The sequence below is a fragment of the Carcharhinus amblyrhynchos genome, chromosome 14 (assembly GCF_965287045.1).
Source record: "Carcharhinus amblyrhynchos chromosome 14, sCarAmb.v2.hapA, whole genome shotgun sequence".
NCBI lineage: Eukaryota > Metazoa > Chordata > Chondrichthyes > Carcharhiniformes > Carcharhinidae > Carcharhinus > Carcharhinus amblyrhynchos.
The window spans coordinates 71,990,682-72,015,598 of record NC_137337.1 but is presented as its reverse complement, the minus strand read 5'-3'; the positions used below and the strand labels follow the sequence as shown (position 1 = coordinate 72,015,598).

At 43.9% G+C, this 24,917-nt stretch overlaps 1 protein-coding gene across 1 annotated transcript in view; it reads left to right on the top strand.

Annotated features, from left to right (window-relative positions):
• Positions 1 to 24,694, top strand: part of dcaf5 (ddb1 and cul4 associated factor 5) — an 86,684-nt gene extending 61,990 nt beyond the window's left edge. Inside the window, exons 7-9 of the mRNA XM_080203081.1 lie at positions 8,674 to 8,740; positions 16,339 to 16,466; positions 22,071 to 24,694. Of these exons, the coding sequence (XP_080059207.1) occupies positions 8,674 to 8,740; positions 16,339 to 16,466; positions 22,071 to 23,942 (2,067 nt within the window). The 3' untranslated portion in view covers positions 23,943 to 24,694. The remainder of the gene's footprint in view (positions 1 to 8,673; positions 8,741 to 16,338; positions 16,467 to 22,070) is intronic.
• The last annotated feature ends 223 nt before the right edge of the window (positions 24,695 to 24,917 follow it).

Sequence of the window (24,917 nt, the reverse complement as noted above, 5' to 3'; positions counted from 1 at the left end):
GCTTCCTAATCATTAACTTGTTATTATTCTATTCCACGATTCCTGGTATTGTGTGAGCCTGTGCCAAGCACATTTTTGAATTATTGATCATGATAGCTGAACTGAACTCTGGCTTTGCTCAGCATCCAGATGTTTGCACATTAAGCAGTTGTTAGATATTAGTTAGAAGCTGCCTTTCATTCCCAAGTGGTTCTGAAGCAGAAACAACACACTGCATGCTCTTGTAGCCACAATCAGCACACAGGGGATTAAATGTCCTTGGACTCTCGTGCTCCTGTGTGACTCTGTGCTGCAGCCAAAGGACAGCTAACCGTAAACTCGTTTGATTCATCTTCCTCATAAACTGTGAAATTCCTTGAGCCTAACCTTCTATTCAGCCACCTGTGCTAGTATATATGCGCCGCCAGGCAAATATATCTGAAATATGAATGGCGGCTGTAATGCATATGCAGCCCATTTGCTCAGCTATTGAATGATTCATTTGAAAGGAAAAATAATTGTCTGTTTTGTTAGTTTGAGTAATAAATGATCAGTTGCATTATTACTAATTCTTAATTTCAGTGCTTAGACCCTACCTTTAAGTTAGAAAATGATGAAACTCATTCCCTTGTCTAAAGTGGCTAATTGTGTGTGTGTGTGTGTGTGTGTGTGTGTGTGTGTTTGTGTAGTGTTAAACATCTCATGTACTGGTAAAATTATAATTTCTATTTGACATAAGTTTGCACATATTTATCGGCTTTGTGTCACATTTGTGTACTGCACTGACCAACTCTAGTGGAAGAACTTTTGTTTAAAAATGCAAAAGAAATAAATCCTGGGAAGTTGTTCGATTGACAAAGCAGCCAAATAGCTACCACTGTGGAGACACAGCAACAATTAACAATTACTGAGAGATCTATTTGGACCACATCATGACGAGAACCTGATCTTGGTTCAAAGATCACTAGGTAAATATCAACACACCCCAAGCTAATTGTGCACATTGAGCTAAGCTAGTACTTTTTTTTAAGAACAGCACACTATCTCATATCCGGGAGTTCTTTGTAAAACAGTTGCTGATGAATTTACAAAACTGCAAATAATTCCTATGCTTACCATGGTGAGCATTCTGGTTTCATCTCCCTGCAGTCTCCTGGGATTCCTGAGTGCCATGGAGTAATAAGAAGGAACAGATGTGTGCTCAACAATATTAATATTTACCAAGGTGGCTTGTTGTGTTTCAAAATTGCTTTCCATAATTTTAATCCCCACAAGATACCTCCTCGTCCACTTGTGACCTGCTGATTATTGTGTCTGATAAAACTTTGTGTGTTCCTAGCAAACACAGCCACAAAACTACAACACAACCAAATTTTTCATTAGAGACTGATGGAAATGCAGATTGATTAATTGGAATAATTAATTCTGTTTAATAATTAATTATTCCATTTAATTATTATGATTATGTAACCAGCACTGGTGAATCAGTTTTGCAAAGGTGATTTTCTGATTGAAGAAATACTTTGATGAACAAGGCTTCCAATTGGAACTTTTCTGATTACATTGTATGGGCTGCACAGTGGTTAGTGCTGCTGCCTTGCAGCGCCAGGGACCTGGGTTCAGTTCCTGGTTTGGGTCACTGTCTGTGCGGAGTCTAGACATTCTCTCCGTATCTGCATGGGTTTTCTCTGGGTGTCTGATTTCCTCCCACAGTCTGAAAGACAGGCTGATTAGGTGCATTGACCTGAACAGGCACCAGAGTATAGCGACTAGTGGAATTTCACAATAACTTCATTGCAGTGTTAGCGTATGCCTTACTTGAGACTAATAAATAAACTCTAACTTTACTTTTTTTACACTGTATTGTCACTGTATTGTGTGTGTACAAATATGACTTTATATCATAGAGCCCCACTGCGCTGATGGGGATTGTTCAGCCCATCGAGCCTGCACCAACAACAATCCCACCCAGGCCCGATCCCCGTAACCCCATGTATTTACCCTGTGAACGCCCCTGTCACAAAGGGATAATTTAGCATGGTCAATCAATCCAACCCACACACCTTTGGAATGTGAGGAAGCCCACGCAGACGTGGGGAGAATGTGCGGACTCCACACAGACAGTGACCTGAGCCCGGAATTGAACCCAGTTTCTTGAAGCTGTGATGCAGCAGTTTCACAGCTTCAATTGTGATATTGGCTCAGTTCCCTCCTCCCCGTCTTTGCTCATATTCACATCTCTTTCCTGTGTCATCTTTAATTAGTTTTGAAGACTGTCACAATTTTTATATATTTTTAAGTCTTTTGTGGCTGAAAGCCTGTCCAAAAGTAAATATTTGCAAAAATCCGTTAAAAGCCCATTTCCTGGAATGTGGGGCAATTTGAGTCACAGTCATTAAACATAGCGTACGTTCAAAAATTGGTATTGGCCAGATTTCAGGAGTTGGCTATTTGATGGTGAATCATGTATACTGTGGTACTCTGTTCACACACAAGTATAATATTGCAGAGAGCAGCAATCTGAAATAAAAACAAAATTACAGGAAATAATTATCAAGTCAATAATGTTTCTAACCAAAAGAGAAATTGCTGGAAAAACTCAGCAGTCTGGTAGCATCAGTAAGAAAAGAAAACAGCTGACGTTTCAAGTCCAGATGACTCCTTGTCAAAGCTCTTTCTATGAAACTAAAAGAGAAAATGCTGGAAAATCTCAGCAGGTCTGGCAGCATCTGTAAGGAGAGAAAAGAGCTTTGGCAAAGGGTCACCTGAACTCAAAATGTCAGCTCTTTTCTCTCCCTACAGATGCTGCCAGACCTGCTGAGATTTTCCAGCATTTTCTCTCTCGGTTTCAGATTCCAGCATCCACAGTAATTTGCTTTTACAATAATGTTTTTAACTTGTTTGATCACCATTTCCCAGTACAGAACTTACCATTAATATTATTGAAATGATATTACCCTTTTACACCTTCGTGATGTGCCTTAGGATGTGTTTTTTCTGCATTAAAGATTACACTACAATCAGCAGCTTGTGATTTTTCAAGAATGTAGAAGTGTTAAAACTTTAATCTGTACAGGCTTTACCGTGGCATGAGGACGGTGGAAATGGCATTTAAACCTCATTCACATTGAGTCTCTTTTTCCAAATAAAAAGGCATTACACACTGAATAAATTAGTGCATTCCCTATGGCCTGCTAAAGATGATGCCTAGTTCCCTGCTCTCTTAGTCCAGGTAAATGTGGTTGAAAAGCTCAAAGCTTTTCCCTCCATTGGTAATGAGCTATGATTGCTTCTCCACATTTGGAGCTCTTTGTAAACTGCTGCAAAATCCATCTGCCGTAATGGCAGCAATTTCACTTTTTAAGCTTAACCGTAGTAACCAAAGTTTTGAGCAAGTCCTCCTTTTGACGAGTACAAATTCCAATCGCAAGTGTTCTTTTGAGCTTTGGGGAAGTGATTGCTGAACCTGACTAACTTTCTACCAATACAACAGTTGAATTTTTGCCTCTATTGATAAGGGCCCATGATAATGTAGGAATAACATCCTGATGTAACCTGCAGACAACACTTAAAAGCAAATGAATAAAGCGGTAATGTTCTTTATGTAAGAAAGAGAAAATTGCTTAGCATAATAGAATCCAAAAGTACAGAAGGAGGCCAGTCGGCCCATCAAGTCTGCACCAACCACAATCCCACCCAGGCCTTATTCCCGTAAACTCATGTATTTACCCTAGCTAGTCCACCTGACACTAAGGGGCAATTTAGCATAGCCAGTCCACCCAACCTGCATATCTTTGGATTGTGGAAGGAAACTGGAGCACTCAGAGGAAACCCACGCAGACACGGGAAGAATGTACAAACTCCACACAGATAGTGACCCAAGCTGGGAAGCATCCCGGGTCCCTGGTGCTGAAAGACAGCAGTGCTAACCACTGTGCCAGCTTTCCTGCTTGGAAAACTATTCTCTCTAGTTCGCTTAGGGCATTAAATAATGGTTTAAATAAAGTTTTAAAGAGAAAAATCAAAGCAGAAACCACATTTTTGTCAAAAAAGCCACTTAGATTTAAAAACAGCCCAAAACTCTTTGGAGAGGTGTAGTTAAAAATTACAAGAGAGGAGTTAAAGATTTTGTGAATTGGTGAAAGATAAAGGTTTTAAGAAGGGTCTTAAAGATGTTGGTAGGGCAGCAGGTTTAGGGAAGGAGCATTCAACCTACGCAGCAGATGGTGCTGCAGTGTGGCAGGGGAGTGTCGTGAAGAAAACCATTTAATAGGCTAGAATTGCAAGAAGGAAAGTTTCCATTCAACTAGTAGAGGGGCGAGACCATGAGGGGATTGAAACACAACGGTGGAAGTTTTAAAATGGAGGTATTCTGGTGTTATTAAAAAGGAAGAGAGTAGCTAAAGCAAGTGTTGGTTCCTTAGAGTGGGTGAGACTGGGAATTAATAATGGGAAACAAGGAAATGGCAGAGACAAGTATTTTGTATCTGTCTTCACAGTCGAAGACACAGCAAGCCAAGAATAGTAGAAAAGTGGGGTGGTGGGGTGGTAAAGGAGGGGGGACCTTAAAACAATCAGCATTACCAGAGAAAGTGCACTAGAAAAACACATGGGACAAAACTGCAACGAATGGGACGAAGATACAAAAATCTGAGGTCACGTACCAACCAACTCGAGAACAACTTCTTCCCGGCTGCCATCAGACTTCTGAATGGACCTACCTTGCATTAAGTTGATCTTTCTCTACGCCCTAACTATGACTGCAACACTGCATTCTGCACTCTGTCATTTCCTCCTGTATGAATGGTATGCTTTGTCAAGGAAACAATACTTTTCACGGTATGCTAATACATGTGACAATAAATCAAATCAAACTATTCTCTATCTCACTTTAGTTTCTTATCAGGAGATTTTCTATTTATCTTTTTAGGTTTAGATTCTACTGGTTCAAGTCCATGTCATTGCTTGTTACAGATGCATAATTTAATTTCAGATGGTGACAGGAAAGGCTCGTTGCTAACTTTAAAACTGGCTGCCGTCTGTTAGTTATCTCTCTCCCTTTCCACCAGCACCTGCTAACACAATTGCGTGCTGATTCCAGCTGTAAATGGCATGATGTTTCTATCTCCTGTTATCTGTCTGGTCTTAAAGCATGGCTGACTGGAAATGTTGGTATCTGCATCGGTGGTAATTGTCCCTGCGAAAAGTTTTACTGCGTGGTACTGTCATCAAATTTAGCCCCTCCACTCCTGAGTCTGATCGCAGAAACATTTAAAAAAAAAGCAAGCCTCCCCACTTTGGATGGAGGAAACTGACTCCTGGCTGTTTTCTGGGTCTTTGCAGAGCATGCTTTGTCAGTAACACGTGACCCAAACATTGCTGGAAGCTGCATTAGTTTCATTGAGTGCTTACTGTTTAAATTTCACTGCACAGTACTCATTCTAATAGTAACAATTTCACTTCAACTATAATCCTGATTTTGTCGTCTTCGTAACCAGCAACTCCAGCTGTGAGTTCTCATCCTGTCCTCCCACTATTACCTTGGGTATATCTCCAAGAAACCCTCCTCTGACCCCTTACTTACTGCCCATTGCCAATAGAGGCCAACCAACATAAAAACTAGAAGGAAATCACTCATTTTTGGCCTCAACTACATTCTGTGGTAGTGAATTCCACTTATTTACCACCCTCTGGATGAAGAAACATCTCACCACTTCTATCATTGTGAAATCTGCCAGCTCCTCTGAATCTCTAATTCAAGTCCTTACCATCTCCAAACTTGACTAACCCAATGCTCTGCTGGCCAGCTCTTCATCCTCTCATGTCTTTTGAACTTCCTCTCATCCAGCAACCTGCCCACATTCCATCTTTCCCCCAACTCCTCCTCACTCATTACTCTTGTCCTCGCTGTGCTACTCTGGCTCCCAGTTGTCAGGCCTCCACTTTATTTTCATGAGCTTGTATTTAAAGTGGCCTCTTCTCCTCCTCACCCCTTTCTGTGCCTGTTTCCTCTAATTCTGGCCTTCAGTGTATTTCTCCCTTTGCCATATCACTGGTAGCCATGTCATCAGTTGCCTCTATCTCATACCCCTTTAATTATATTTTTGTTCATTCATCTGACTGTGCGGCCTCACAGTGCCAGGGACTCGAGTGCGATTCCAGCTTGGGTCACTATTTTTGTGCAGTTTACACATTCTCCCCGTCTCTGCTTGGGTTCCCTCCGGGTGCTGTGGTTTCCTCCCCAGATCCAAAGGTGTGTGGGTTAGGTTGATTGGCCATGCCAATTTGCCCCTTGGTATCAGGAAGATTAATGGGTTGCAGGGGTGGGGCCCTGGGTGGGATTATTGTCGGTGCAAACTCGATGGACCAAGTGGCCTCTTTCTGCACTGTAGGGATTCTATGAAAATGGTTGATTGGCCATGATAAATTACCCCTTGGTGTCAGGGGGATTAGGACGGTGAATATGTGGGGTTATGGGGATGGGACCTGGGTGGGACTGTTGTCGGTGCAGGCTCGATGGGCCAAATGGCCTCCTGCACTGTAGATTCTATGATTCCCTATTGCAGCCCTTTGTTTTAGTCTGTACATTTCGATGCAACTTCTTGCGTTTTGTTTCTACACTAAAGGCACTAGACAAATGTACCTTTTTGTAGTTTTAGCTCAGTAATTTAATTTGAAGTTAAGAAATACACTCATGTTGGACACTGGATCAAACTGCTTACTTTGCAGTAATCTTGGTCTGCCTTGTGGAAAAGATTCTTCAGTTTGGACTATATTCCGAACATGGAATTAAATTGCATAATCTTAGTTGGCTTATTTAAAAACCTTTGTCCATTTTCTCTAATTCTTTTGAAACAGGAACTATTAGAACAATAGAGCAGACTTAGAGTCATAGAGGTTTACAGCATGGAAATAGGCCCTTTGGCTCAACTTGTCCATGCCGTCCTTTTTTTTAAAAAACCCCTTAGCTATTCCCAATTGCCTGCATTTGGCCCATATCCCTATGTACTCATCATACCCACGTAACTATCTAAATGCCTTTTAAAAAATGAATTGTATCTGCCTCTACTACTACCTCCGGCAGCTTGTTCCAGACACTCGCCACTCTCTGTGTGAAAAGTTGCCCCTCTGGACACTTGTGTATCTCTCCCTTCTCACCTTAAACCTATGCCGTCTAGTTTTAGACTCCCCTACCTTTGGGAAAAGATATTGACTATCTAGCTGATCTACGTCCCTCATTATTTTATAGACCTCAATAAGATCACCCCTCACTCTCTGATGCTCCAGAGAAAAAAATGTCCCAGTCTATCCAGCCTCTCCTTATAACTCAATCCGTCACTCAATCCCAGTTAGCATCCTAGTAAATCTCTTCTGCACTCTTTCTAGTTTAATAATATCCTTTCTGGATGACCAGTATCCCAAGTGTGGCCTTACCATGTCTTGTACAACTTCAACCATACGTTCCAACTCCTGTATTCAGTGTTCTGACTGATGAAACCAAGCATATTGAATGCCTTCTTCACCACTCTGTCCACTTGTGACTCCACTTTCAAGGAGCTTTGAACATGTACCCCTAGATCTCTTTGTTCTGTAACTCTCCCCAACTCTCCTGAGTAAGTCCTGCCTGGTTCAATCTACCAAAATGCATTATTATTAACACGAGGGGAACGTGCAGACTCAGACGGTAACCCAAGCTGGGAATTGAACCCAGATCCCTGAGGTAGCAGAGTTGCTAACCACTGTACCACCGTGCCGCCCAAAATAATCATATTTATGCAAATCTATAAACTCACTGTTTCGCTTTGGAAAAACAAGTAGTTGCCTTTAGTGTACACACACCTACTGTCAAAATTAGATATTTTACCAGTTTTGCAAGCTGTGCATCCTTTAGTTTATGTGCTTCTGGTTTAGGATCTTCTCCAGTTGTTGGGCTTGTGTCTATGAGTAATCTGTATTTAAAGGCTATGAAAGGATTGCATTTCTGCAACGCTGTAAAACATAACATAGCATGGCATGGTGGCACAGTGGTTAGCACTGCTGCCTCATAGTGCCAGGGACCCAGGTTCAATTCTGGCCTCGGGTCACTGTCCGCGTGGAGTTTACACGTTCTCCCCCGTGTCTGCGTGGGTTTCCTCTGGGTGTCACGGTTTCCTCCTACACTCCAAAGATGTGCAGGCTAGGTGGATTAGCCATGATAAATTGCACTTTAGTATCCCAAAATGTCTGGGGTAGATGGATTAGCCATGGTCAATGTGTACGGTCACAGGAATAGGGCTTGGATAAGAAACTCTTCTGCACTGTAAGGATTTTAATTCTGAGAGAAATCCAGAGCTGAACCAATAACAATCTAACTTTCTGTATATTGTGGATCTTTGATCACTGAAACCAAAAGCTTGTAGGATTTGTAGGGCTTTCTACCAAAGGAGCTGTAATGGCCATCAAAGATACTTAATTAACATGGAAAAGGGAAACCTGAAAATGCATTTTTAGGGGATGTAACAGGAATTCCATTGAATTACGTACGTATAGAACACAGAAACCGACCATTCGACCAAACCAATCTGTTAAGTGTCATCTCATATTTATCTGTGCTAAAATTAATTTTCTCATTAACTTTCCTGTCTGAAAGTTTTCAAGTCTTAACCTTTGCAAAAGTAAATAAATGAATAATGGATGCTTTTTCTATTGTTCCAGTTCGTTTTATCTGGCTCCGATGATTTTAATCTGTACATGTGGCGCATTCCTTCCAGTTTGGAAGCAGGTGAGTTTATATTTTGCCTGACCTGATTTACTCTGATGATTTCATATCTCTTCTCTGGTAACTAAAGAATAAAGAAACACCGAACAATAGCTCTCACTGAAGAGAAGCTCTGGCTGCAAATAATTTGTCGTCAAAGTTTTTTTTAATACAAACTTGGACCAGTGATGGCCTTCCGACTGTAAGGATCTCGTGCAAACTGGAGCTCAATGTTTCAAATAGTGTTGGTTCAAAACTGCCTACTGTTTAACACCAGTTTGGAAGTTTCAGCCCATCTGTGGGAGTTTAAAGAAATATTAGCCCTCTCGAGGCCAATTTCTAAGATTTGGATTGAGGTATGTTTTTCCACCGCCTGGGAGGAGGAATCCTTGATCGTTAGTGCCAAGTTCAGCAATTTTTTTTTTAAAGTTACTGTATCACAATTGGAGAACTGTTCCATTCTCTAATCACAGAATTCCTACAGTGCAGAAGGAGGCCATTTGGCCAATTGAGTCTGCACTGACTCTCTGACAGAGCATCCCACCCAGTCCTGTTTCTTTTCCAATCCCTGTAACCCCACACATTACCCCGCCAATTCCCTTAACCGACATATCTTGGGATATTGAGGGGCAGTTTAGCATTGCCAATCCACCTACCTTGCACATCTTTGGAAACCGGAGCACCAGATTCACCAAAGATCCTTAGACAGTGCCTGCCAAACCCACACCATTTCCATCTAGAAGGACAAAGGCCTCAGATACATTGGAACATCACCACCTGCAAGTTCCCCTCCAAGCCACTCATCATCCTGACTTGGAAGCATATTGCCATTCCTTCACAATCTCCGGGTCAAAATAAGACCATAAAACAAAGGAGCAGAATTAGAGCAGATGGAGTCTGCTCCATCATTCAATCATGGCTGATACTTTTCTCATGCCCATTCTCCTGTCTTTTCCCCATATCACCTGATCCCCTTATTAATCAAGAACTTATCTATCTCTGTCTCAAAGACACTCAATGACCTGGCCTCCACAGCTATTTGGGGCAAAGAGTTCCCCAGATTCACTGCTCTGTGGCTGAAGAAATTCCTCCTCATCTCTGTTTTAAAGGATCGTCCCGTTAGCCTGAGGTTATGCCCTCTGGTTCTAGGTTTTCCTACTAGTGGAAACATCCTCTCCACTTTCACTCTATCCAGGCCTCATACTATCCTGTATGTTTCAATAAGATCCCCCTCCATCCTTCTGAACTCCAATGAATACAGACCCGGAGCCCTCAACTGTTCCTCATAAGACAAGCTCTTCGTTCCAGGGATCATTCTTGTGAACATCCTCTAGACCCTTTCCAAGACCAGCACATTGTTCCTCAGGTATGGGGCCCAAAACTGCTCACCATACTCCAAATGGAGTTTGACCAGAGCCTTAGACAGCCTCAGAAGTACATCCCTGCTTTTGTATTCTGGCCCTCTCGACATGAATGCTAACATTGCATTTGCCTTCCTAACTGTCGACTGAACCTGCACATTAACTTTAAGAGAATCTTGAACAATGATTCCCAATGACTTCTGGAATTCCTCCCGGCTAATGGCATTGTTGGTCAACCCACAGCACACGGGCTGCAGCGATTCAAGAAGGCAACTCACCACCACCTTCTCAAGGGCAACTAGGGATGGGCAATAAATGCTGGCCAGCCAGCATCACTCATGTCCTATGAATGAATTTAAAAAAAACCCAGAGGGAGCCCTCACGGGGAGAACAGACTATCTAATCAACTTTGACAAAGTTATGATCATTTTCCTGCATTCCTTCTCACAAAACAAAATGTGTTAACTGGTTTGAAATGAGCCCCTTGTAAAATCTGCCCAGTTGAGAGCTGAGCCTGAACTAGCTTAGGAGAGCAGAACAGCATCAGGGTCAACTTGTGGAGGCAAGGACTGGGATGCAAATACTGGAACTCCATGAATCGTCAGCAATTAGTGAGTTAGTGCTCAGTTTTATATTTTACAATTTGGATTTCTTTTCACTACTTAATGTGTGCTTTTGTACAAGCTGGTCTTTAGAGTGAATGTGAAACTCCTTATATAAACCTGGCCTTGAATACAAGGCTTGCTTGTTGCAACAGTGAATCTACTATTGATATATATTGGAAACAGTACGGGTGACGTCCTGTAACGTCTGATCTCCATATATGGACAGTAAATAATGAGAAACCGTATGGTTCAAACTAAAACAGGAATATTGTATGGTCGCCTCATAGTAGTTGGCTAGCACCCAATTAGTCTTGAGTTTTAAATCTCACCATGGCAAGTTGTGAAAATAAATTTAATAATTTTATGAAATGTTCATGAAAGTTGTCAGATTATTGCAAAGTCTCAACTGGTTCCTTGACATCTTTCAGGGAACCCTGACCCAAGCTTAGCCTACACATGACTCTAGTTCCACAATATGTGGTTGACTCCTAATAACTTCTGAAAGCTTCACAGTCATGTCAAGCTGACTAGGAATGGGCAATGAATGCTGCTGTGCTGGCATCGCCAAACTCAAAAGGAAAGAAGATAATTGGTTATTTATCAAAGCCAGTACAGTAATGCTAGCCAATGTTTCAAAGCTGTTACTAACCCTCTTGAATACATTGCACTAACCTTTTTGGACCGCATGGCTTTGATGGAAAGCTGTTACATGTGAAAAGCGCCCAGGACGCGATCTCACTGGCCATTCACATCACACTCCTGCTGCGAGGTCGGAGAATTTGGCAGCCAGCTAAATCTCTGTACATTGCAGCAGGATGGGAAAATCCCGCTGATGTGAATGATAAGATTCCACCTCCACTCTCATTAAGCACTGACCTATGGAGTGAGAAGGGAATTGGAGAATCAGGGTTGCCTCTGATTGCGGCAGCATGGTGGCACAATGGTTAGCACTGCTGCCTCACAGCGCCAGGGACCCAGATTCAATTCCAGCCTTGGGTCACTGTCTGTGGAGTTTGCACGTTATCCTCGTTTCTGCATGGGTTTCCTCCGGATGCTCCAGTTTCCTCCCACAATCCAAAGGTGTGCAGGTTAGATTGATTGGTCATACTAAATTGACCCTGCTGTCTAGGGATTTGCAGGGTAAATACGTTGGGTTACGGGAATTGGACTTGGGTGGGATTGTGGTCGGTGCAGACTCGATGGGCTGAATGACCGCCTTCTGCACTGTAAGGATTCTATGATTATATGCCTGTATTTCTCTGAAAGGTAAGCTGGTTCAAAAGATGCATTAAAAATAACGCCTTCACAAATTAATTAAAACAGCAAATAGATTTCAACAGCTTAAGGGTAACCTTTTGATTCCTGACCAACAATTCATATGTACTCAGGACAGAGCAAAATGGGAAGTGTTGCTTGTTTGATACGCTGATGGAACAATTGCAAAGGTCACAGCCTCTATGTGAATGCGGTTGCTAGTTTGGAGATCACTATTGCTTATTTTTAAATTACCTTAGTTGCTTGCATTCTTTATCTCGAACACTGATGTCATCGCCCACATGGTAGCCTCGAGTCATTGGTAGTTTCTGATTAAGGAAATTGTAAGTTTGGATCTTACTCCAGAAGTTTTAGTGGATAACTCGGGCTCACAAGTCCATGCAGTACCAAAAGGGTGTTACACTTGGATGAGATGTTAATCCTCAACCCTATCTAATATTTGTCAGACAGTCCAGCTTTGTGATGTGTTTGGGCCCTGTTGCACACATTGTGGTTGGTGCATTCCCCTACGTTACAGCAGACACTTTAGGGTATCCAAGGATCATGAAAAGTATGTGATAACTGCAGTTTATTTTACTCTTTTGTTATATAATTGCTAGGTTTTTGTATTTCTCATCCTTTCCTCATAGAAGATAATACAGTGGATTTCATGGAAAATAGCTCTCGATGACTATTCTTAAATTATTGCAATCATGGCATGCAACAAGTCTAAATAAATATGTTTCATGAGTTCATTTCCTACCTGAAGCCAGGCAGCAAAATGATATATATATTTATAAAATATTTTAGTTCCTTGAGATTTTTGGAACTAATTAGTTTGAATTGACCACAGTTCAAATGGTAAGATTGTTCTCCAGATCTGAGCTTTAAACTATCTAGCTGGGAACATACTTAAAGCTTATTTATTAGTGTCACAAGTAGGCTTACATTAACACTGCAATGAAGTTACTGTGAGAATCCCCTAGTTGCCACACTCCAGCACCTGTACAGGTACACTGAGGGAGAATTTAGCATGGTCAATGAACCTAACCAGCACGTCTTTCGGACTGTGGGAGGAAACTGGAGCACGCAGAGGAAACCCGCACAGACGTTGGGGAGAATGTGCAGACACCGCATAGACAGTGACCCAAGCCAGGAATCAAACCTGGGCCCCTGGTGCTGCAAGGCAGTGGTGCTAACCACTCTGCCACTGTGCCAAGCCAAGAAAGTATGTCCAATTTAGTTTGTAACTGTGATCATAACTGCTGCCAATGGCAGTGTGACATTACTGATGAAGTTCTACTTGGTTCTTGCTATCCTAAAACAGTTCTATAATGTGAACATTTGGTTTTTTAATAATCTTTATTTCAGATGTGCAGAGCGATAAACCTCTGATGCTTTGCAGGCATGTTTCGATGAGATAAAGGCCGTGGCATTTGAAGTGTCCGTGTGGAAGAAACCAGCCATGTTTGATTTATCTGGTGGTGTTTTGAGAATTAGGTTTTTGAGATGTATTATTTATCACTATGATGTCAAATACCAGCTACTAAGCAGAGTTGATAATGAAATACTTGTGCTTAAGCCTAGCACCCCATAATGTGCTTTAGGGCAGTCTCTTTTAACCTAGCTGTAGGTTGGGCCAGATCATGCTGGAAAAAAATAACATGTGATTGCATAGAGCATTATTCATGTGGGAAAATCAGCCAGGGGATTAAGAGATACACCATGGAGTGTGAATCCCCATGACATGCTGGTTGATTTATGCCATCCTGCTGTCTGCTTCGCAGCAAAGATGTGGCAGCCTCCCTGCTACTTGTAAGAACTGAATCGATTTGTCCATTCACTTTCCATTAAATTCACTGTAGGAAGCTTAAGTCTGGTAATTAAGAACGCAGCTACCTTTTTGACATTGTGATAGTTGTTAACGTGGTGACAGAGGGGGGACAATTTTAACTACGGGGTCGTTTTTGTCAAGTGGTAAATTGTTACCAAATTGAATTTCTTTTGCTCCTTTTTTCTCTCTGTTCCTCCTCCTTGGCTGTCCCTCCGATTCATTCCCTTTCCTTAATATTTCAATGTTTGAAGAGATAGCCTTCCAGCAAGTAACCTTTTATTTTTGAACTGGAGGGTCCAGAATAAATGGTTAGAGCAATTCTACAAGTTCTGCAGCAAGATCCTTCCATACAGTCATGTCTTGTGACTGCGTATGGCCCCTCCGTTGGCTTTTAATTAATCTAACATGATATACAATGTAATAAATCAAAATTTGATTTTCACCCAACTTCCCCAATACTAATGTCAGTGTCCACATGTATAATGGAGCTGTTTGTGTAAGCTTTTCAAGCCGCAATTATACTTTCCTGCTAAGGGAGACACTACATCACCACTGGCAGGAGGGTATGTTTACATTGTGACCATTTCTGTTGTAAATGTAAGTACAAGAATTCATAATTGGAAAGTAAAAGTAAAGGCCTAATTATGAGATAGGGATGGAATTATGTCTGTGTACCCTGGTCCAATTAATCCTCGCCATCTAACCACTTGAAGGCTTGTAGTTGGTCTCAATTCGACCTGTGAAAAATTAGCCTGTTTGGCCTTCTCTATTTTCCATGATTCCAGAAATGCAACTGGAGTTGGCAGCAATGTCGAATAGCAACCATTCCATTTTACAAACTTGAGGAAATTCAAAGAAAGTTGCTCAGTGAAGGAGAAATGCTGGTCTCAGCTGCAAATGCATGTGGTTGATTTTCTTTGAATATACAGTCATCATCGAGTTGGATTTGGACTCTATACTTGCTGAGTTATGCAGCATTCTGTTTAGTCAGTCACCATTACAGTATCTAAGGATAAAAACAAATTACTGCATAGCTGGAATCTGAATTCAAAAGAGAAAATGCTGAAAAACCTCAGCAGGTCTGGCAGCATCTGTAAGGAGAGAAAAGAGCTGACATTTTGAGTCCAGATGACCCTTTGTCAACACCCTTTTTATGAAACCAAAAGAGAAAAAGGTCATGAATGTAGCCCAGACCATTATGCAAACCAGCTTCCCATCCATTGGCTCTGTCTACACTTCCCGCTGCCTTGGCAAAGCAGAGTTGGACAAGAAGTTGGACTTTTTGAGCCAGAAGGAGCACGAGTGCACCTCCAAGTTTTACAAACCCAGCCATGACTGCTGCTGCTCCCCCCACAGACCCACCTTGGACTTCCGAGTCCCGTGGCCAACTTCCCTGGGAGGCTCATCAAGTTCTGCCGCACGCTGGGCCTCCTGCCAGGACAGCCAGCCTACACTCTGCTGTGTAGCCTTGACAGACGATCATCTGGACTCAACGTCAGCGCTTTTCTCTCCTCACAGATGCTGCCAGAACTGTTGAGATTTTCCAGTGTTTTCTCTTTCGGTTTCAGATTCCAGCATCCGCAGTAATTTGCTTTTAGAACAAAAAGAACAAAGGAACAGGCCCTTTGCCCCTCCAAGCCTGCGCTGATCATGTTTTCCTATCCAGACCAACCACTTATATTTTCTATTCTCCATTTGGTCATACATCTATCAAGATGAGACTTAAATGTGGCTAGTTTAGCTGCTTCAACCACCTCACCTGGCAGTGCATTCCAGGCCCCCCACCACCCTCTGCATTAAAAAAAACTTCCCTCACACATCTCCACTGAACCTTTCCCCTCTTATCTTGAACTTGTGCTCCCTTGTAACTGTCATTTCCACCCTGGGGAAAAAGCTTCCAACTGTTCATCCGATCTATACATCTCATTGTTTTTTAAACTTCTGTCAGGTCACCCCTCAGCCTCTGTCTTTCCAGGGAAAACAATCCCAGTTTATTCAATCTCGCCTCATAGCTAATACCCTCCAAAAATACCAGGCAACATCCTGGTAAACCTTTTCTGTACTCACTCCAAAGCCTCCACATGCTTCTGGTAGTGTGGTGACCAGAATTGGACACAGTATTCCAAATGTGGCGTAACCAACTTATTATACAATTGTAACATAGTTTGCCAACTTTTATGCTCGATGCCCTGGTTGATGATGGCAAGCATGCCATATGCTTTCTTCACCACCTTTTTCCACCTGTGCTGCCACTTCTAAGGATTTGTGGACCTGTACTCCCAGATCTCCCATGCGTTTATGCTGCTGATGGTTCTGCCATTCATGAAGCTTCAGACAGTTGTGGGGGGACCCCAATTTCCTTTGGTCATTAGGTTGTTGAATGCAGCAGTGCGTTTCAGTAAAATGTGTGACCGGGGTGATTGGTAGACCAAATTATCTTGCTTTACTTATCGCAAAATTAAAAATGTGGCCAAAAATGTGCTGGGATCCAATGTATATTTACTAATAATGGACATTTTTATGTGCTTTTGAAGTCAAGGTGATGTGTAATCACACTTCTGTTTGCAGGAGGCCCCGCCAGAATTGTGAATGGTGCATTCATGGTGCTGAAGGGTCATCGCTCCATCGTAAATCAAGTGCGCTTCAACCCTCATTCATACATGATCTGCTCATCGGGAGTGGAAAAGATTATCAAGGTATGTCGTGTCTATCAGTGAGAATCTGATATTGGTCACAGTGAAACTTCAGCTACTTGGCCATCTATATACACTGAGCCGACAACTAAATTTACACTGTTGAAGAAATCTGTAACAAGACTACCATTTTTGTAAGCACTAACAAATCTGAAATCCTCAATATGGTTGGTAGTGTAACCTTTGTTAACGCCAGCATTTGGCCAGGTCTGGGTAAGTATTCTTGTATTCCATTTTACAGAGCTCGATCGGCAAGACAGTTCTGAGTTCCAGATTTATCAGTACATACATCGTAATAGGTCACTTATTTCAATAACAATCCTCCTTTGACTAGAACAATTTGTTTAATCTTTGTGTAGTTTTGCATGCACCTTCAAAGCTTGCTGTCTAACAGCATAATTATTTTGATAGCATGGTGGCACAGTGGTTAGCACTGTTATCTCACAGCTCCAGAGATCTCGGTTCAGTTCCCAGCTTGGGTTACTGTCTGTCTATGTGGAGCTTGCACATTCTCCCTGTGTCTGTGTGGGTTTTCTCCAGGTGCTCCGGTTTCCTCCCACATTCCAAAGATGTGCAGGATAGGTTGGCCATGCGAAATTGCCCGTTAGTGTCCTGGGATGCCTAGCTTAGAGGGATTAGCGGGGTGAATGTGTGGTGACGAGGATAGGTCCTGGATTGTCGTCGGTGCAGACTCAGTGGGTCAAATGGTGTCCTTCTGCACTGTAGGGATTCTATGACTATATTACCCTGTGTGTGTGTGTGAGTGTGTATGTCAGTGAGTGTGTGTGTGTGAGAAACCTATTCTTAAAGATTTTGCCCTTAAACGGTAATGTAATGCCCATTAATCTTTCACTCTCCTCTTCTTATGTTGAGGAGCGGGCAATCTGTCCATTTGGCACATTCCTAACGATGATAATTTGAATATAAACCTCTTTGGGCTTCCCCATTTGTTCTCCTGTGTGCAGAAGCTCCAGTTCTGTCCCTCTGCGTTGCGGAACGCTAGCTTTTGGATTTCGGTGTCTAATGCTACATTGTCCATCAGCTGCTCTCAAAGAATTTTTTTCAGCTTTGAAAATTGCTGTTTGAGGCACCAAACCTGACAGTTGTATTTTGCACCACCATTGGTGTGGTTAGCACTGCTGCCTCACAGCGCCAGCGACCTGGGTTCAATTCCTGGCTTGGGTCACTGTCTGTGAGGAGTTTGCATATTCTCCCCGTGTCTGCGTGGGATTCCTCCGGGTGCTCCAGTTTCCACCCACCATCCAAAGATGTGCAGGTTAGGTGCATTGGCCACGTTACATTCCCCGTTTGTGTCCCGGGATGTGCAGGTTAAGTGGATTGGCTAGGCCAAATTGCCTTTTAGTGTCCCAGAACGTGTAGGTTAGAAGGATTAGCAGGATAAATATGAGGAGTCAAGGGGGGTAGGGCCTGGATGGGATTGTTGTCAGTGCAGACTCAATGGGCTGAATGGCCTTCTGCACTGTAGGGATTCTATCGATTCAACAAACAGGTACAGTCTTCTCAGTGAGGCACTGAGCCTTCTCAGAGTCTTGGCTGCTATTCAGTGCCTTTGGTATGATGCGCTTTCAGAAGAATTTTATATCATTGCTTCTGAAGACTGAATGCATCTCGTGATGGAGAATTGAACTTGGAAGAGCGTCGAGCAGCAGTAAGAGGCTGTGCGTTAACTTCCATACCTAGGAACGGACACGGGGATTTAACTCATCAACATTCCGGCAGAAACAAGTTCCCTCTCGCTCTCAAACCTTGCACAACACTGGAGAAAAGGACCAGATGGTGTTGGGAGACGGCTGTTTCTATTTGGGTGCACCCCGCAGTGGTGTAGGCGACAGCATCCGTTTGAGACAGGAATTTGCGAGCCTGTGTGTTTTATTTAGAAAAAATCTTTTTAAAACTGATCAGGAACTGTGCAGAGATTGAAGATTTACAAGGCAAATCATACAAATCCATAATGCCTGGTTTTCAGCATTGAGTGCACTTTGGCTCTAAAATGGGTGACGTGGGGTAAGTGTTGACATGCACGCAGGGAGCATCTGGGTGGGATTGGTGGGGGTGGGGGCACTCTCCAGCCCTCCTGTCTCCATCCTGATTCAGTTTGTGACAGGAAGGCTTGAGGATGATCATCTGCCCCACTGCCGATCAAAGGCCCTTAACGCTCACTTAAGGGCCTTGTGCCACTGGTATTAGCCCAGTGGCAGGTGCTGGGGGGTCACCACGCAGGGGTATGACAAGCAGACCCTGACCCCTCACAGTCCTCCGTCAAAGTCTGAGCCCTCATATCCTATTCATTGACCTTTGAAACTTGCTTTTTCCCTTTTGATGGTGCCTTTAAACTCACCTGGTCTATGGCAGTGAGTACCACAGGAAGGGGGCACACCATCCGTCGCTTCCCTCTGCTTCTTTTGCTCATCTCCACTGGAGCCCCTGAACTGTTTCACTGTCTCGGTCTCACCCGGCCTGAATAGAGAAGGTTGGGTGAGATGGGGCTTTGGATTTCAAACCAAAGTAAGCAGCCACAGCATGCTGCAGGGGGCCATTAGTAGTGTGCCGTATGTCTTAGTGGCACCACAGCAAAACTCTCTTGACACACAGACTACACACAGCGCACCTTTCAGGTTGCTGCCCAGTATGCTGTTAGTGACCATGATCCTTTCACTCAGCACAGTCCACTATCTAGCTGATCTATGCCCCTCATTATTTTATAGATCTCTATAAGATCACCCCTCAGTCTCCTATGCTCCAGAGAAAAAAGTCCCAATCTATTTAGCCTCTCTCTATACTTCAACCATCAAGTCCGGGTAGCATCCTAGTAAATCTTTTCTAGTTTAATAATATCCTTTCTATAATAAGGTGACCAGAATTGCACACAGTATTCTAAGTGCAGCCTTACCAATGTCATGTACAACTTCAACATGACATCCTAACTCCTGTATTCAGTGTTCTGACCGATGAAACCAAGCATGCCGAATGCCTTCTTCACCACTCTGTCCACCTGTGACTCCACTTTCAAGGAGCTATGAACATGTACCCCTAGATCTTTTTGTTCTATAACTCTCCTAATGCCCTACCATTAACTGAGGAAGTCCTGCCCGCAAGAAGTAGCGCACAAGAAACAATATCTTTCTCTGTATCCCATTACGTGTAGCAGTAATAAATCAAATCCAAACGTAGTCTACTTTTTTCCATTTGTTCATGCACGCGTTATACAGCAGGGTGTAATCTTTACATAACCAGAAACACATTGCACCATATATGAGACTAGAAAAGTTAAAGCATTAATAAAATCCAGTATAATGAAATTGAGCTACAAGAACCATTGAGAAGCTAAAAAGATCAGGTGAAACCTGTGCTTTCTTCAACATCTTAGTAGCAGTGCGCCTTTCATGTTTGTGAGTCAGACATCTGTTTAGAAGATGGCTATCTAATTCTTTCCTGCAACAGCCCGTTGCTGTTGTTAACTGGTGTCAGCTGTGGTTTAGTGGTTACTTCAGAGTCTGAAGGTGCTGCACTGATGCGGAGATGCCAGCGTTGGACTGGGATGGACAGAGTAAGAAGTCTCACAACACCAGGTTAAAGTCCAACAGCTTTATCTGGTAGCACAAGCCTATGAAGAGCTGCTCGTTCTTCAGCTGAGTTTGCAACGGAGCAGCGCTCTGAAAGGTCATGCTACCAAATAAACCTGCTGGACTTTAACCAAGTGCTGCACTTTCAGAGGTAGAGGCTTTTTCTGGATTTGATATTAAACCAAGACCTGCTTGTTCAGATCAACATAAAAACATTCTTGAGAAACTATTTCAAAGAGCATGGGACTTATTTCTTGGTTAATATTTATCCTCAGTCAACATCGCATCAAATTATCTGGTCCTTATTACATTGCTGTTTGTGGGACCTTGCTGTGTACAAATTGGTTGCTGGGTTTCCTACATTGCAGCAGTAACTACACCTTGAAAGTATGTTGTTGTAAGATGTTTGGTAATGTCCCAACTTGTGAAAGATGAATGCAAGTCTTTCTATTTTTCATCTTTAAATCTACCTTGTTTTGTTCCATCACAGTCTGGTCATTTCCTTTAGCGTTGGATCTCTGGACCTTCGTTTATGTTAGTCGTTCATTGGACATGGGCGTTGCTGGCTGGCCAGCATTTATTGCCCATCCCTAGCTGCCCTCTTGAATCACTGCAGTCCACGTGCTGTGTATTAACCCACAATGCTGTTAGGGAGGGAATGAGTTTGTGAACCCATTTGCTTCACAATTGGTGGAAATCTACAGCTGCCTCTGCTCAACTTCATTGAGATTCCTGCACTTCGCTCTCCACCTTTTTAAGACAAAAGTTCGCTTAACCCATGTTTTGGATCAAGCCTTCAACCAACCATACTCTCCTCTCCCTCAAAGGCTCAGCATATACTCCCTAAAATATTTTGATTTTTGAAGAGTCTTTGGGGTTTTTTTTATGTTAAGCATGCTATGGAAAAGCGAATTTTGTGCTGGTGTTCCAGCAAAATTTTGACAGCGTAAAAGTGAAATTTATTTATTTGTCACGAGTAGGCTGACATTAACACTGCAACGAAGTTAGTCTGAAAATCCTCCAGTCGCCACACTCTGGCGCCTGTTCCGATACACTGAGAGAGAATTTAGCATGGCCAATCCACCTAACCAGCACGTCTTTGGACTGTAGGAGGAAACTGGAGCACCCGGAGGAAACCCATGCAAAGATGGGGAGAATGTGCAAACTCCACACAGACAGTGACCCAAGCCCGGAATCAAACCTGGGTCCCTGGCACTGTGAGGCAGCAATGCTAACTGCCATGCTGCCCTTCTCTGATATGATCAAGCCTGTTGTAATATAAATACAAAACTAGTTCTTAAAGTTGAGCTTAAAATGTTCCTCCCTTCAGTCACATTCTGTTTGAGATCAATAAGTTTTAACATCCATGATAGAATCATAGAATCCCCACAGTGCAGAAGGAGGCCATTCAGCCCATCGCACCTGCACCAATACCACCCAGGCCCAAGTCCCTTAACCACATGTATTTACCCTGCTAATCCCCCTGACATTAAGCAGGATTTTCCTGCCACGTTCACCCCAAGATTGGAAAATCCCAACCAAGATCAATGGACCTTTGCATCATAGAACCCTTCAATGCAGAAGGAGGCAATTCAGCCCATCTCACCTGCACCAACCATAATACCCCCCAGGTCCTATCCCCACAACCCCATGCATTTACCCTAGCCAGTCCTTTGGGGGCAGTGTAGCATGGCCAATCGACTTAACTCGCGCATCTTTGGACTGTGAAAGGAAACTGGAGCACCCAGAGGAAACCCATGCAGACATGGGGAGAATGTGCAGACTCCACACAGACAGTGACCCAAGCTAGGACTCGAACTTGGGTCCCTGGCGCAGTGAGGCAGCAGTGATAACCACATGTATGGACTGCCTTAAGTGTCCATTTAACATGGCCAGTCAACCTAACCCGCACAGCTTTTGTTTGATTTATGTTATCAAGCATTAATCCAGTTATAAACGAAACTTTTCAGCATAATGGTTGTGAGTGTAAGCACTAAATGTCTTTCTTGCTGTCCAAATACAGGTTTGGAGTCCGTACCTACAACCCAATTGTGCTGGAGACCTCGAAGGCGCAGTGGAGGATGACACCCGCAATCTTTACACACATGAAGAGTACATCAGCCTGGTTTTGAACAGCGGGAGTGGCCTGTCTCACGATTACGCTAACCAGTCGGTTCAGGAAGATCCGAGAATGATGGCCTTCTTCGACTCCCTAGTAAGGCGTGAGATTGAGGGCTGGAGTTCTGATTCTGACAGTGACCTGAACGAGAACACAATTCTCCAGCTGCATGCAGGGGCCAGCGAGCGATCAGGGTACAGCGATACCGAATCCTCTGCTTCCTTACCTCTGTCGCCCCAGCAAGGTGACGATTCAGACGAGGTGACCTACACGGTGGACCGGCAGAAGCTACCCAACGCTTCCGCAACCCGGGAAGACCTGCAGTCTCGGCAGCAGAGGTTGTCTGCTCTCAGGCGCTACCAAGACGAGCGACTTCGGACCCTTTCGAACGACTCTGATTCCTCAGAGAACAACTATCAGCAAGTCAACACGGACTCCGACCCAGATCCAGTGAAAAGGCCTCGATCTCCCAGCCCAGAGGCCAATGATTCCAGTAGTTCCAGCAGCAACGGCAGGCGCCGCGTATCCACGCGGCAGAGAAATGCTGCAAGGGCCAAGCAGAAACTCCGCCGGGAGAAACGGGGCCCCTCACAACTCAAGAAAATAAAACCGCGTAGCGCTGAGGATAACGGTAACTACTCTCAAACACGCGACGGCGACAACTCATCGGCTTCCTCTTCCCCAGAGAGGAGCAGCACCGAGTTTGATCATCGCAGGGGAAGAGTATCTCCTTACTCAGACAGTGAATCGGAGGTCAGGAAGGTTTATAAGGCTTACAGCAAAATTCAAAACACCTTCAAGTCGCAGCTGAAATCGAAAGGGGGCACCGTGGCGTTTCTGCCACTGGTGGACCCGCCGGGCACGAGTGAGAGGGGCAGCTTGTTACGCACTTCAGCACTAGAAAGTGACACTGCGAGCAAAGGTGCGGTGCCTCCCCACAATAGATTTCAAGAGGACGGGTGCTTCGACGAGCACAATGGCGAAGGCAGCAGCTCGGCCGAGGGTGCGCACAAACAGGCAAGGGGCAAGCAGTCAGCCTTGCTCGCTCACGATTGCGGCACTGTGAAGGAAGTAGCGTCCGGAGAGCAGGGACGCGCTGCTACTGAGGATGCCCCCGGCAGCTGTGCCGAGCACTGCTACGAGGCCAAAAAGGTTAATGGCAAATCGGTCTGTGTGGGGAACGGCGGTAACCTAACGAACCAGTGTCAGGCATTTGGCAGCTCGGCACAAGAGCTGTGCGGCCACGCGGAGGCGCCGGAATGTGCAAGTACGCAAACCGTACAGCAGATGACCAGGGAAGAATCTGGTCAGGAATTTAGTAAACCCACATTATCTCCAGCGCTCCCTTGTGCAGAGACACATTTACCCGGGGCGAGAAGTAACTCTGACCACGTTGAGAACTCCAAAGCCAGGACTTGTGAGGTGGAGGACAAATGTTCAGAGACCTCCTGCAGTAACGGCCTTCTCGAGAGGCAGTGCGCAGGCCACAGTAAACAGACTTGCCCAGAGCCTGGGGGTTCAGCTGCAGCCTCCAAGTCGGAAGCTGGCAGCTACGTACAGGTAGCCTCGTTGCACCACAAGGAAGAGTGCTCCCAACCTGGGCTAAACGAGCATTACGAATGTGCTAAGAAAATGATAGCGCTGCAGAATTTTTTTGATTGTCGCCAAGGGAACCTGTCGCCAGTCGAGACGGGCCAGCCTTCTGGGGTGTTGAAGAGGTTTCGGAAAGAGCTGGAACCTGACTACTCCCCAGCCGAGAAGAAACAGAAGACGTGATACGACTTGCACTTGTCCTGTACCAGTGCCTCGGAATGACACTGACGAAAGCATTTAACTAGGGACTCCACAAGACACTGGCCTGTACACAGTGAGAGCTTTTGTTAACAATTATGTAAATAAGTCAATTTATTGAAGAAATGCTAATACAGAAATTTGTAGAATGTGTATGATAATGGTATATAAAATACAAATTATTTGGAGTGATTCTAATTTTGGATTCAGATATCCAAGGTTTGTACCTCTTCTGTTTAAAGTATTCATTATGCCAAGCGAGAGTTCACAGTGCATTCAGCGCCTCAAATCGGACAAATTATTATAAAGCTTCCCATAATAACAGCTTGGTAAAGGTAGGCAGATTTATATCTGTCCCAAGTATTCAAGCCCATAGAATAATAACTCAACAGGTAAAGACTTTTTGAAACCTTAACACTTTATAGTTCTTGAGAGTTTTTCCTTTGGTTTTATTTTAAGTTGCCACCTTTTGTCGGTAGCCTTTTCTTCGTGCGAGGGGTAGACAGTTTGATCCTTAAGGAAAATGTTTGACATGTTGGTTACGTGTGTGGAACACTGATCTGTTGACAAAGAAGAAAGAGTTCGACTTGAGCAGCGGTCAGGAATAAAGTTTTGTGTTTTGCGTTTAATTTCTTAATGAGAATTATTTGAAGCACAATATTTCCGCACGATAGGTGCGTGGTCAGCTGTCACCTTCCTCCACGGGCGAGAGAAATAAACGCGGTCGTTCGCAATTCCTTCTTGTGTCCTGCTGCATTCCTGCCTCCACACCGTTCTGCTGCGGCTCCAGAGAGGACAAAGTACAGCACAGTGGTTAGCACTGCTGCCTCACAGCGCCAGGGACCCAAGCTCGATTCTCGGATTGGGTCACTGCCTGTGCCAAGTCTGCACATTATCCCCGTGTCTGCGTGGGTTTCCTCCAGGTGCTCCAGTTTCCTGCCACAGTCCAAAGATGTGCTG